The sequence below is a fragment of the Sciurus vulgaris genome, assembly GCF_902686455.1.
Source record: "Sciurus vulgaris genome assembly, chromosome: 19".
NCBI lineage: Eukaryota > Metazoa > Chordata > Mammalia > Rodentia > Sciuridae > Sciurus > Sciurus vulgaris.
The window spans coordinates 9,077,373-9,092,420 of NC_136480.1; the positions used below are offsets into that span (position 1 = coordinate 9,077,373).

A 15,048-nucleotide genomic window follows, 5' to 3' on the forward strand; every position below is an offset into this window, starting at 1 on the left:
CCGAGGCGGAGGAGCTTACGTTTCTTCCGGTGCTGCGCCCCCATCCTTTCTGCGGCCCCTCCTATCTGCAGCCCCTGGGACTCCGCAGAGCTAACTGCCGCGCGGAGATCCTGGCCGCCGAGCCCCGCCCCCGGCCTCCGGTTGTTCCCAAGGGTACCCCGGAGGCCTAGCACGCGCGCCTCTCGCGGGCTAGCTTGCGGCCCGCACCCCAACCCCCTCAGGCCTCAGTGGGCTCACCCTAGTCCTCTCCCCGCCCCCGCGTCAACTACAGGGTTCCGCCCATAGCCAGTTCCGGGGCGGTTGCTGAGCTAGACCACAGCTCCCCGCCCCCTCCTGCGGCCCAGTGGCCGTGGGAGGCCGCGGAGAGAAGGTAGAGGGGGCGGGGGCTGCGTTAGGGGCTCCCTAGAGGACTGGGAAGCTGGAGGCGGGACGTTGAGGCGACCCACGGGTGGGGCAGCCATTAAGCAGTCCCACTTCTTCGGTGCCAGGCACTGAACTGGGCTCTTGACGAGCATCACCTCATAATCCTCAGCACATCCCAGGGAGGTAGGTACTGTTGTTGTCCCCATTTTACAGATTCATACTTTTATGGGGGAAAACAGAGACCTCTTGTTTTGTCCCTATTTCGCATATGGAAAAACTGAGATTCAGTTTAAATAACATGTTGAGGGGCACATAAGTAGAAAATGGGCTTGAACCAGTCTGAGTTCCAGACCACCCATGGTGGCATAGAAAGGGGAAAAGGAGGAATGGGGTGAAACAAGGAGAGGCTGGGAGGCACAGAGAACATTGTAAGGAGGCGGGTGGTTGAAACTCAGAGGCTCAGGAGGACAGGGCACAGTGACTGCACACTCAAGAACTACCTGGGGTCAAATTGAGTTTTGGAAGGTTAAGCATGTCCTCATTCTTTCAGAGTCTCAGTTTCTTTCTTGGTGCAAAGGAGATCACCTCCTTATGGGGGTGGGCGAGGGATTCAGTGAGATAAATTCTGCACCTAGCTTTGTGCGTGGTAGGTACTCTGTAAGTAGGAGCTGTGCCATCAGTCTTGTAAGGATGAAGCCTGGCTTTCTTGTTGAGACTCCCCCATGGGAGAAGCCTTTGAGTTTTTCTCATGCCACTCTCTCCCATCAACAGCCCTTTCTTCTCCAGCTCCACAGGGTTACATCTCTTGGGCCATGAGTGAGCTAAAGGACTGCCCATTGCAGTTCCATGACTTCAAATCTGTGGACCACTTGAAGGTGTGTCCTCGCTACACAGCAGTGCTAGCCCGCTCAGAAGATGATGGCATTGGCATTGAGGAGCTGGACACCCTGCAGCTGGAGCTTGAGACCCTGCTGTCCTCTGCTAGCCGGCGCCTGCGTGTGCTCGAGGCTGAAACCCAGGTGATACCCCACAGAGGGGACATCACCAGAAATGAACTGGGTCAAGTTATGGGGTGGGTCATTAGGTTAGCTTCATGTGCTGAGGCCAAAGGACCGATGGGAAGAGAGATACACAAATGGCTCATGTGACACATTAAATGCACTTAAATGTTCATAATCCTTATAAATTACATTTATTCTCATTCACTAAGCTTTTATTGATCCCACCCACCATTATGTTTTGTGTCCTGTGCTAGTCAGTAAAGGGAGATAAATTAGAACGATTTTGCCATCAGGGAGTTTGCCAAGTAATGGAATGGGGAGATCTAGATTTGGACCCTTGCCTAAACACTTGTTAGTATTGGTGTTTGCTACAAATGTAACTTTGAGAAAGTTAGCTCCTATCTTTGAGCTTGTCAGCAAAGTGGGCTGAACAATAGAAGATCTTTTGTGAGGGTTAAAAGAATTTTTGCAAGGGCTCAGCCCAGTGTCTGACACTAAGTAAACATTACAAATGTTATTTATAGCTACTACTATAACTATTTTTATTCAGTGCATATTAACTGTCTCCAGTTCCAAGTGCTAGGATGCTGGATCTTGGGGAATACAGATGGTTATGATAAATTTCCTGGTCTCAGGTAGATTTTAGCCCGGTCAAGAGACAAGGTACAGGACTGGGGCTATGGCTCAGTTGGTAGAGTGCTTGCCTTACATGCACAAGGCCCCAGCACCACACACACACACAAAAAGACAAGGTACAGCTGGGCACAGTGGCCCATGCCTGTAATCTCAGCAGCTCGGGAGGCTGAGGCAGGAGGATTGTAAGTTCAAAACCAGCTCAGCAAAAGTGAGGAGCTAAGCAACTCAGTGAGACCCTGTCTCTAAATAAAATACAAAATAGGGCTGGGAATGTGGCTCAGGGGCTGAGTGCCCCTGAGTTCAATCCCTGGTAACCTGCCCCCCCCCCCCCCCCCCCCCCCCGCGCCAAAAGAGAGAGAGAGAGAGGGTGTGCTGCTTTTCCAGTATGATAAATCAACACAATTGGGTCTCCAGTGGAAGTACAAAGTGCCAGGGCTGACACGCACTGGAGTATGATCATTTATTTGACTTTTCTTCTGTTTTGACTAGCTTGAGTGATACATAGGTGAATCAGACTACAGACAAATAGGTAAATGGAAAGTTGAGAAGTATGTGAATAAAATCCTGTGAAAGCTGAGTTAGTTTAAGCAAAAGGGTGATGGGGAAAGATCTTGGAGCCTTCTTGAATTTCCAGATCCTAATTTATTCATTGGAAAAAAAAGAGTTGTCTTGTGTTTTCCCTCCTCAGTGACATCTTTAAATTTCAGATCCTTACTGACTGGCAGGATAAGAAAGGTGACCGACGATTCCTGAAGCTGGGTCGAGACCATGAGCTTGGAGCTCCCCCAAAGCATGGGAAGCCCAAGAAACAGAAACTGGAAGGGAAGGCAGGACATGGGCCAGGCCCTGGCCCTGGCCGACCCAAATCTAAAAACGTTCAGCCCAAGATCCAAGAATATGAATTTACTGATGATCCAATCGACGTGCCACGGATCCCCAAGAATGACGCCCCCAACAGGTTCTGGGCCAGAGAACGTAGTGGGAGGGCCCCAGACTGAGGCCCAGAATACAAGGGTATTCACTCAGGATCTACTTCTCCCTACAGGTTCTGGGCTTCTGTGGAGCCCTACTGTGCTGATATAACCAGTGAGGAGGTACGCACATTGGAGGAACTCCTGAAACCCCCAGAAGATGAAGCTGAACATTACAAGGTAGAAATGCCGGCCCTACACAGACAAGGAGGAGAACAAGAGGCTCTGAGGTGCCTCAGAATCAGACCGCAAAGCCATGTATCATCTGCCTTTCCTCACCCTGCCAGCCTCCTGTCTGCCTTGTTAGCCTGTCCAGACTCCAAGCTCAAACTCAGCTTTCTTCTTGCACCACCTTCCCTGGACCCCAGACAGATGGCACCACAACCTCAGGCAGCTACATCAGTGAAGTCCGTTCTTGTCCCTTCATCTCTGTCCCCTCTGCTTTGGTTCAGGCCTTCGCCTTTTATACAAAGAGCTTTTTGTGGGGTGGGTACCAGGGATTGAACCACCAAGCCATAGCCCTTTTTATTTTTTACTTTCAGATAGGGTCTCACTCTGTACCTGAGGCTGACCTTAAATTTGCAATATTCCTGCCTCATACTCCTGAGTTTACTTTAATGGATGAAAATTAATTTTTTGTGTGTGTGTGAGAAAGAGTGTGATACTGGGGATCAAACCAAAGGGTGCCTTACCACTAAGCTATATCTCCAGCCCCCCCCCCCCTTTTTTTTAAAATTTATTTTGAGACAGGATCCTGCTAACTTGGCCACACTGGCCTTAAACTTATGGTCCTCCTGCCTCAGTTCCCTGAGGCTTATTTCCAGGTTTTTGCCACCACACTCAAAATAATTTTTTAAGAGACAAATCTCACTATATTGTTGAGACTGGCCTTGATCCCTGGGCTCAAGCAATCCTCCTGCCTCATCGTCCTCAGTGACTGGGAACTATAGACATGCACTACTATGCCCGCCTTAAAAGTTAATTTTTCTACAATGAAAATAAAAGCATGCTTCATTAAAGAAAATGTGGAAAAGAACTAGGGGCGGGGGGTCCTCTACAATAGCTCACCTGCCACGATCAGATGTGCTTATGACATGGGCCTGCTTCCAGGCCTGCCCTGGCAGCTGTTATCCACAGGATTGAGTTCAAGTGTCTTGTTCATGGTGTCACGGCCCCAGTTCCCCTCTCTTGGCCACATCCCTTTTCCTTGCTGTATTCACCAACCCCACTAAGTACCTTGCCATCACTATAGGTCTCTGAGCCTGTATATAAGTTCTTCTCCCCTTGAGGGACTGACTCTTCCTTCATGTTACTACCACCAAAGTGATTTCACATTTCACAGCAGAACGTTCTCACATTTGTACTACCACAATATCTTGGATCTACCTCTTTAATTTCACATATCTGATTTTTTTAAATATTTGAGGACAGGCTCTAGCTCAATGTCAGAGCCCATGCTTAGCTTGTGAGAGGGTCTATGATTAATACAGAGCCACAAGACAAAACAGCCACCAAATTACTTGAAAATGCAATCCATATAGGCAGTAGTAAGCTCAAGCAACACAAAAAATAATTTGCTTTCACCCAGAGGTTCCTAGTTCTCTATAGAAGCAATAGTTGTGACTGAGACAGTCCATATGCCATAATATTTTGGACTTTATATCTGGGAAATTGTTTCAAATAAGCTTCTGCATGTGTTTTGGTTTTTTATTTTCATGTTTGTGGTACTAGGGATTGAACCCACAGGGGCACTTTACCACTGAGCTACGTCCCTGGCCCTTTTTATTTTTTATTTTGAGACAGGGTCTCCCTGAGTTGCCAAGGTTCTTGACTGAGGCTGGCCTTAAACTTGGAAACCTCCTATCTCAGCTTCCCAAATTGCTGGGATTACAGGTGTACACCACTGTGCCTGGCTGTGTTTTGGCTCTTTATGTACCTGTCTAAAATGTGAGTGTAGAGATTTTATCTCCTTTGTCTCTCACCTGTATGTGGCACCAGCTATGGCCGTGGGCTAGGGACTTGGGAGACAGTAAAAATAAATGAGCCAAAGAGAGAGTGAATAGAAAGCTTATTAGCAATGTCAAGTGCAAGCAGAACTCTCCACATTCTAGACATGGCTGGCCACTGTTTACCCCTCAAGGCTAAATGGCATGTCTCCCACAGATCCCACCCCTGGGGAAGCATTACTCCCAGCGCTGGGCCCAGGAGGACCTGCTGGAGGAGCAGAAGGATGGGGCCCGGGCAGCAGCTGTTGCTGATAAGAAGAAAGGCCTCATGGGGCCACTGACTGAACTAGACACTAAAGGTAGGTCCCCACCTCCCTGCCCCTTCCTCCTGGTCCCACCCCAGGCAAGGACTTGAGTTTCCAGCTTCAGCCCACCTGTCCTTCTCTACTCTGCTGACCTCAGATGTGGATGCCCTGTTGAAGAAGTCAGAGGCCCAGCATGAACAGCCAGAAGATGGGTGCCCCTTTGGCGCCCTGACACAGCGCCTCCTGCAGGCCCTAGTGGAGGTGAGCATGCCAACTCAAAACAGGAACCACATTTCCTTTTTTTAAAAAATGCTTTAGCCAGTGTGGTGACTTGGGAGGCTGAGGCAGGAGGATGGCAAATTTGAGGTCAGCCTCAGTAACTTAGTGAAACCCTGAGCAACTTAGCAAGACCCTGTCTCAAAATAAAAAATAAAAGGGGCTGGGATGTGGCTCTGTGGTAAAGTGCCCCTGGGTTCAATCCCTTGTATAAAAAATAAAAAAATAATAAAAAAAGAGAAGGAGCTTTATGTTTATCAGCTTTATAAATTTTCACAGATGAGCTTGTATTACCAGCCTGGAGAACACAAAATAAAACATTACTACATCCTAGAAACTACTCTCACATCCTTCCCAGTCTCTGACCTCCTCCAAAGATAGCTTCTCATTCACAGCCTCTTGCTGTGGCAAAGGGCTGAGTCCTATGTGGCTTTCCACACATCTCATAGAAGCAAGGACAGTGATTAACTCCACGTTACATGTGAGAAAACTGAGGTTCAGCAAAGGGAACTGTTTACTTAAGATGACACGGCTAACAAAGGTAGGATTCAAACCCTTACCTCAGGGTCTTTGTCTTGATACCCACTGCCTGACCTTGGGCACACCCTCTCACCTCATTGAGCCTCAGTTTCTTCTCTTGGCTCAAAGGCAATAATTTATTTCTCTCTGATATAAGAGTCTGGGGCACACGTTCCAGGTTCAAGAAGTTAGAGGTAGGGGAAGGTCTCAGCCCTGCACCATCAAGACAGATGCCAGCTGATGGTGGCTCTGCACTCTGCACAAGATCATTCTAGGTGAGATTACTACTTCAGTCCCACAGAAATTGAACATGAAGAAGTGTGTGTTTGGTTGGTGCTGAGGATTGAACCCAGGTTCTGAGCTACATCCCCAGTCCTTTTTATTTTTTATTTTGAAACAGGGTCTCACTAAATTGCTTAGGGCCTTGCTAAGTTGCTGAGGCTGACCTCAAATTTGTGATCCTCCTGCCTCAGCCTCCTGAGTCACTGGGATCACAGGTGTACACCACTGTGGTGGTCAACGAAAAGAAGCTCTTGGGTCATAACTAGCTGTGACATCTCTCGAATATTTTTCCCTGGAGAGAATTTGTCCCATGACCACACCTGAGTATAAGGGAGCTTAGGAAATGAAGTTGTAGCCCAGCTACTGTGGAAGAAAGGCGAGCACAGAGTTGGGTCAGCAAGCAGCCTCTGCCACACATGTGTTACACAGCGTGGGGTTCCTTGCAAAAGCTTAATCAACCTTACCTACTCCCATTACTGTTGTTGAGTATCACCGTTATTATTCTGTTTCCTCTTTTTGGTATTAGTAACCACCCCTCAAAAAGGAATTTCTAGAATGATCAAAGTTTTTTGGTAAGGCTTCCCAGAAGAGGTGGAATGGGAGAGATGAAAGGGTATTTCTGGCCCATGAAGGCTTGTCTGTATGGATCAGACAGGAGTAGGAAAATGAGATACTACAAATCTTTCTCCTTCCACCCTATTTCTGTGGTCTTCCAGGAAAATATTATTTCCCCTATGGAGGACTCTCCTATTCCTGACATGTCTGGGAAAGAATCAGGGGCTGACGGGGCAAGCACCTCTCCCCGAAATCAGAACAAGCCCTTCAGGTGAGTGGCATTTCATCTGCACCTCACAGCCCGGCCCCTTCTTGGCTTTTGGCTTCTCTCCATCTTGACGTGGGGTGGTATGCATTTACAGCAAGGCTGAGGAGTCTAGTAAAGCCCAGTAGAACTCTCACTCATGAGTGCTGGCCCAGCATTTCTGCATAAACACAGGCTGAGTACAGGCTCATTCATACTACTTATAGTGTGAATAACCTGCATACCCAACTGAAGGGGATTTGTTGGCTCAATTGCCATACCTCCATATGATTAAGTAACTTCAACTATTAATCATATTAAAGAAAATACTTAATTGACAAAAAAGCATATAAACAGTAGAGTAACAAATAGTGAAACTATTCATTGTAGCCCAATATGGACAATATAATCCTATTTTTACCTAAAATATATTTAAAGTATTTAAATATACTTAAAGTATATTTAAATATATACACATAGGGGAAAAAACCTGGAATAATATATAGGAAAAATTATAATTAATGTATAGCAATCTGGAAAATATGTATGTATATATGTGTGTCTGTGTATGCTATATTTGTATATAGAGGGGGTCCCCTGACCTTGGGAAACCCTGGGAACCTCTGAGTAGACCCCCTCCAAGATAACCCTAGAGCTGAGGGGCTGTTTTCTGGAGACTGAGGGAACCCATCTTGCTCCACAGTGTGCCGCATACCAAGTCCCTGGAGAGCCGCATCAAGGAAGAGCTGATTGCCCAGGGCCTTCTAGAGTCTGAGGACCGCCCTGCAGAAGACTCAGAGGATGAGGTCCTTGCTGAGCTGCGCAAACGACAGGCTGAACTGAAAGCACTCAGTGCCCACAACCGCACCAAGAAGCACGACCTGCTGAGGTGAGTGTGAGTGTAGACAGGAGGCATGGTCCAGGGGCTGGCCAAGGAGGCCTCAGGCCACTGCTGGTCACCTCCCAGGGCTTTAGACAGGCTTCTCAAACCTGGTTGAGCCTGCATCTCCAGGAGAGTTTTGAAAAGAATATTCGTTCTAGGCTACACCCCTCTGGTTATGCCTCAGGTGGCTTCTCATTCCATAGGACTAAGGCTCAGGCCCCTGTGATTGATTGGAGGTTTTTTTGTTTAGTTTTGTGATACTGGGGAATTAAACCTCGGGCTGCTCTACCACTGCACTACATTTCTAGCCTTTTTATTTTCTTTACTTTGAGAAGGTTCTCACTAAGTTACTGGGGCTGACCTCAGATTTGTGATTCTCCTGCCTCAGCCCTCTGAGTCACTGGGATTACAGGCATGCACTACTGTGTCTGGTGTTTTGAGGGTTTTTTGTTTTGTTTTGTTTTTTGGTACTGGAGATAGAACCCAGAGATGCTTAACTATTGAGCTAGATCCCAGCCCCCTTTTTTTTTTTTTTAAGTTGTTGATGGACCTTTATTTTATTTATTTATATGCAGTGCTGAGAATCAAACTTAGGGCCTCACACATGCTAGGTAATCGCTCTACCACTAAGCTATAACCCTAGTGCCCCCCAGCCCTTTTTTATTTTTTATTTTGAGAAGAGGTCTCGCCAAGTTGCTTAGGGCCTAAGATGCTGAGGCTGGCTTTGAAAGGTGATCCTCCTGCCTCAGTCTCCTGAGTTGCTGGAATTACACAGGTGTGTGCCACCATGCCCAGCTGAATTGAGCTCTTTTTTTTTTTTTTTTTTTTTGGTGGTGCTGGGGATCGAACCCAGGGCCTTGTACATGCGAGACAAGCACTCTACCAACTGAGCTATATCCCCAGCCCTGAATTGAGCTTTTAATTGTGAAAATTTAATATAAAATGTTAACACTCTTGAGACCTTTTATGTGTGTGTATGATACTGGGGATTGAATCCAAGGACATTTTTACCACTGGGCTGCATCCCAGGTCCTTTTTAAATTTTGAAACAGGGCTTCACTAAGTGGCCCAGGCCAGCCTAGAACTTAAGATTCCCCTGCCTCAGCCTTCTGAGTAGCTGGGATTACACCTGGATTACCACCACACCTAGCACTTTTAGTCATTTTTTAAAAAATATTTTTATTAGTTGTTGATGAACCTTTATTTATTTGTATGAGGCACTGAGAATCAAACTCAGTGCCTCACACATGCTAGACAAGTGTTCTACCTCTAAGCCATAATCCCAGCCGCACTTTTAATCATTTTTAAGTGTACAATTCAGTAGTGTTAATCACATTTTTATTTATTTTTTAAAGTCTTTTCAGCTGCTTTTTGGTGTGTGTTTGTGTGTGTGCAGTGCTGGGGTTTGAACTCAGGGCCTCACATACATTAGGCAAGCACTCTACCACTGAGCTATCTCCAGCCCTCACCTTCTTTTTTTTTTTTTTCCTCAGGGTTTTATTTCATGTTATGAAAAACTTCAGAGAGAAAATCAGAAAGAATAATATAATTCATACCAACATATTCTCCACTTAAGTTAATCAACTATTAACATTTTGTTGAATATCTATGATTTTTATTGATTTGTCACCTGAAAGTGACCAGTGTTTTAGACCTTTAGCTGCACAGTGGTAGTATTTTCCCTATTCATCAGATAAAGAAATAAAGGCCCAGTGAAATGAAATGCTTTGTTGAAGGTCACACAGCCATTAAACAGCCAAGCTGAGATTAGAGCCCAAGGCTGAATCCAGGCCTCTTTCTAGTTCCTGTTCCTTCTCAAGGCAAGAAGAGGAAATACAAATGAAAGAGGCAAAGAGAGAAGGGGAGAAAGAGATAGAAGAGATAGAGTGGCATGTGTAGTTACGGAAGTAATGAGCAGTGGAGAGTTAGCTCAGGACTGTAAGAAGGCCAGAGAATAGTCCTGAGCCCTGCTATAGACCAACTTCAGGGACTTAAACAAGATACTCCCTACCCACACAGCAGGCTTCCCTTCTGGAAGAGTAACAGGTTGGACTAGATCTCTTAAGTGACCTTCAACTCCACCATCAATGGAATTCATAAGTCAGATCTTATTCAGAGGGACTGATTGGGCACTCCCTAACTCCTGTGGGCCTCAGGCTGCTGTGGAATGTTGAAGCCAAAGTAAACAGATCTCCGACTAGCACCAGAACACTTTTTAAACAGTGTTGTTTAAAAACAGTTTGGAACTGGGTGAGGTGGCACCTGCCTATAATCCCAGTAACATGGAAGGCTAAAATAGGAGGATCATAAATTCAAGGGCAACATGGGCAACTTAGCAAGACCCTGTCTCAAATTTTTAAAAAAGGGATGGGGATGTAGCCGAATGGTAGACTGCCCCTGTATTCAATCCCTGGGACCCCCAAAATAAGTGAGAATTTTTTAAATTTTGGGGGATTGAACCCAGGCACATTTTACCAATGAGCTACATCCCCACTCCTTTTTATTTTTTATTTTGAGACAGGGTCTCAATAAATTGCTTAGAACCTCAACAAGTTGCTTGTGATCCTCTTTCCTCAGCCTCCCAAGTTGCTGGGATTACAGATGTGTACTGCCACACCCAGCAGAATAAATACAATTTTAAAAAACAAAAAAGTTTAGAGGGCTGGGGTTGTGACTCAGTGGTAGAGTGCTTGCCTAGCATGTGTGAGGTACTGGATTAAATCCTCAGCACCACATATAAATAATTAAATGAAATAAAGGTCCATCAATAACTAAGAAAATAAAGAGTTTGGAGCCAGCCTACTCCAAATCTCCCTCACTAAGTGTGGGATCTTGGGGCATTTCTTATCTTTCTTGAGCCTCAGTATCCTCAGTGATAACAAGAGAATACTAATACTTATTTTACAGGATAATTATAGGGATTAATTAAAGTATGTGTGTTTATATATTTTTTAGAGCAGTTTTAAGTTCACAACCAAATTGAGAGGAAAGTACAGAGATATTTCCATATACCTTTTGCCTCACATATGCACAGCCTCCCCCATGATCAATATATTTTTTCAGGAGCTTAAAATAGCCATGTAAGTGTGGCTCATTAACTTTGCACTTTGGTCATGGTTGTGTGAAACGGTCCATAGGACTACCAGCCTGGGATGGTGGCCTGAGTCTGGAAGGAGGGGCCACATTCTGGAGGCGGGCTGAGTGTGGCACATGTTCTCCACAGGTTGGCAAAGGAGGAGGTGAGCCGCCAGGAGCTAAGGCAGCGGGTCCGCATGGCAGACAATGAGGTCATGGATGCCTTTCGCAAGATCATGGCTGCCCGGCAGAAGAAGCGGACTCCCACCAAGAAGGAAAAGGACCAGGCCTGGAAGACCCTGAAGGAACGTGAGAGCATCTTGAAGCTGCTTGATGGGTAGCCCTTGCTTCAGGTGGCCTGCGGTGGTCTAGGGCAGGTCCACTTCTTTGGGTGCAGAAGCCTTGGCCTGTGGTTGCCCATCAAATGGCGACAGTCTCTAGAAGAATACAGCCCTCTTCTGAGGTCTTTAGGCCTAGCTCTCTATAGCCAGGATGCAGGAGGCCCTGCTGGGCTGTCCTGGGGCCCTGTCTCTGCTTGGTCCCCAGCATAGGGGCAGGGCTTAGTTTCTGGGTCTCCCTCTTTTCCCTCTTCACCATCCCCCACTCCCTTCCCCCATCAAGAACTTCTCCCTTGTGGTTTTGTAAAGTGCAAACTTAAGAATAAAGTGACTGCTGTGGTTTTTAAAAAAAAAAAAAATTACCAAAAACATCTAGGTGTTTTGAGTCCTGTGACTGTAAGGTGGGAAGGAACTGGTGTGGGTATCAGGGGTCCTGAAGGGCACACTTTGTGGTTCACCCTGGACCACTCACCAGGGTATTCAGTTAGGGAGACCTTCCTGAGGACATTTGTTGCTGCAGGTAACAGAATACCCCAGAAACATGGCATGGCTCCTGGCAGTTCTGGGGCAGAGTTGACTTCAGGATGGGCCAGTTCAACAACTCGCCAGGGCCACCAAGGGTAGATTCTTCAGTTGTTATCACCTGCCCTCCATTGTGTCAGCTTTCCTCTTCAGGTGGATACCCTGCCAGCTGTTGGGTGGCCAGCCATGGCATCTGTGGCCAAATTCTTCCTCATTTATGTCCAGCACTGGAGAGAGCAGGAGCTAGCTGGCTCCCAGGGCCCACTCAAAACGGCACAAAGCCCTTTCTCAGGTATCTGTGTCTCAGCCACTCAAACTAGGTGCCACATTCCTTTGCTGGAATATTCCCTAAACAAGGGATGACTCTTAACTATGCCTAAGCCGTGGGGGCAAAGGGTGGAACCCAACACACTTTGAGTAGGGAGGGGGCAGTAAATGGTAGACAGGCCACCAGTAGCAACTCAGCCTGGGGAAGAAGCTAGACTAGAGGAACACAGATAAATAAGCTCTCATCCCTGCCTCAAGTTCTCAGACTAGTCTGAGGGAGAGTCAAAATAATTTGCAATCTACTGTGGTAAAGCTGAGGTTCATAAAAGGCAGAGGGGAGGAGAAGATTCCCTGAGGAAGTAGTACATGCACTGAGCTGTAAGGAAGATGAAAGCTTGCTTTCTGCTGGATAAATATCCCTTCCCTTTTGCATATGGTTGTTGTGTTAACTGTTGCTGTCAAACAGGGTGGATGCATGACCCCAGCTTGGTCAATCACAGCACCCCATCCCTCTGGTCAGTAGTTGACTCAGGGAATGGCCACATAACCCAACCTGGCCACTTGGGCCCTCCTTAAGATTCTTGTAAGGATGCTGAGAAGAGTTTCACTTCCTTCTGGATCATAAGCCACAGATGATAAGCTTTGACCACCTAGTGTCCTGCTTTCCTGCCATGTGGAAGAATCTGCCTGAGAATAAAGTCAACTCAGAGAAGCAGAGCCAAGAGATAGAGAAGGAAATAGAGTCCTGATGATGTAGCTAGAGGCCTGGATCCAGCCAATGCCTGAAGCCACTAGATCCTCCCTTGGGCTTCCCAGTCATATCAGCCCACAAAAGCTGCTTTTAGCTTAAGCTAGTTTGCTCTGAAGTGTCATCCATAACTTTAAAAAATGCCTGACAAGTAAAAGTGGACTTTGACAAAAAGAGAAATGGCATAGGGTCCTGAGAGAGGACAGTATGAGATCCTGCTTCCCTCTAGGTGCAGGGCTAAGCAGCAGCAATTTTTGTGTGACTCATTGTCCCCAAGTTGCTCATAGACTTTTCAGAGAAAAAAAAAAAAAACATACATAAAACAATGAGAAATCAGTTATAATAATTAAAATGAAATTAAGTGCTCAGTCAATGTAAGCCAGATACCAAGTGTTAGCCTAAACTTGTTCAACTACCTACTCTTCCAAATTACCCCATATGGTAGGTACTAATTATATCCATTCCATTCACACATGAGGGAACTGAGCCTTAGTCAACCAACTGAGTAGTTGAGTCAGGATTCAATATCAGGACGTTTGACTTGGTGGTAGAGTCTCTTAATATATAACTCAATGGGACCCCAGTCCCATTATAGTCTATATGAATAATACTTCCTACACTTGGGCAGCACCCAGCCTGCTGTGCAGCCATATATGGCAACCTTACTTGTGGACACCTCTGCTCTTAATTAACCATTCATTTCCATATTCATTGGGCCAAACCATAAGTATGGTAGGCGTCATTGGTAGAGAGTTCCAGGAACAGAAATGGTTTTGTGGAGGAGGTGGGATGGGAGCAGAGGTCCCATAATTGGATAGAATAGTAAGGGAGAGGAAGGTAGATCTTATAAATAGAAGGAAGAATGTTAGAAGACTGAGTGGGTTTGGCTCACTAGGGAAAAGACCAAACTTTCAAGGATCAGTTGTAAAATTGCAAGTTGCTTCTCTCTCTCTCCTCATGGCTGAACCCAGGGGTGCTTAACCATTGAGCAATATTCCTAGCTTGTTTATTTATTTATTTATATTTTGAGACAGGGTCTCACTTAGCTGCTGAAGCTGGCCTCAAACCTGTGACACTTTTGCCTCAGACTCCTGAGTTGATGGGATTACAGATGTGTGCCACTGTTCCCTGGTCCCTGACAGTTCTTCCAGTTAGAGTCAAAGGGGCCTCCCTTATGGGGTTTGGAGGAAGATGGGTTCCCTGTGAAGAGGGGGAAATTAGTTCCAGTAACTCGTCTCAAATTTTAATTTAAAATCATTCTGAAAAACATAAATGAATAAAATCATCCTGACACTTTATTAGTAATTTGCAGGGGAAGTCTTTCATGTGTTGGTCCTAGCAGGTAGCCACCATGTTCAACAGTATTTCTCCAGAATCCCAAATGCCATACTTTGAGAAACAGTAGGGGGAGCCAGCCCAGTGGCATATGCCTGTAATCCCAACTGCATGTGAGGCTGTGACAGAAAAATTGCAAGTTCAAGGCTGGCCTCCTCAATTTAGCAAGACCCTGTCTTAAAATAAAACATAAAAATGGCTGCGGACTTTGGTGATAAAGCACCCCTTGGTTCAATCTCCAGTGCCAAAAAAGAAAAAGAAAAAGAAAAAAGAAGAAAAGAAACAAAACACCAAGGGGAGTGAAAGCAGAGGGTTTCTGAGTCACAGTGTGTGTGTGTGTGTGTGTGTGTGTGTGTGTGTGTGTGTGTGTGTGTGTGTGTTGGCTCCTGAGTGCTGGGGGAACACTTTGCCTCTCAGTTGACTCCTGCTAAGAAGGAAATAATGGCTGGAACTCTGGAGAAACAGGGTCAGGGAGTAAATTCCTTTCCTGGTCTGGGGCTCAGGACCCAATGGAGAGAACTACACATGGGCCAGGAACTTTCTGGTTCATGTCCTCACTCAGGGCTCATTTGTTCTCTTCACTGCCCAGTTATTCCATTCACTTACGGACTCCCTCTACTTGCCTCCATTTCCTCTTTCAGACTTCTGTCTCTCACCCAGTGACACTGTTGACATGGCTGAGAGCTATGGAAGTGACTAAGGCTCAGGTGATAGGAAGATGCTGGACCGACAATGAAAACAAAGGTGAGTTTTTCTCCACACCCAAAAGGCACACTTTTACA

At 46.1% G+C, this 15,048-nt stretch overlaps 1 protein-coding gene across 1 annotated transcript; it reads left to right on the forward strand.

Annotated features, from left to right (window-relative positions):
• The first annotated feature begins 46 nt into the window (after positions 1 to 46).
• On the forward strand, positions 47 to 11,761 carry TADA3 (transcriptional adaptor 3). The gene is made up of 9 exons (XM_079122602.1): positions 47 to 546; positions 1,150 to 1,382; positions 2,708 to 2,958; positions 3,046 to 3,151; positions 5,135 to 5,276; positions 5,380 to 5,483; positions 7,016 to 7,125; positions 7,802 to 7,987; positions 11,205 to 11,761. The coding sequence occupies exons 2-9, from the start codon at positions 1,176 to 1,178 to the stop codon at positions 11,395 to 11,397; spliced, it is 1,299 nt and encodes a 432-aa protein (XP_078978728.1). The 5' UTR covers positions 47 to 546; positions 1,150 to 1,175; the 3' UTR covers positions 11,398 to 11,761.
• The last annotated feature ends 3,287 nt before the right edge of the window (positions 11,762 to 15,048 follow it).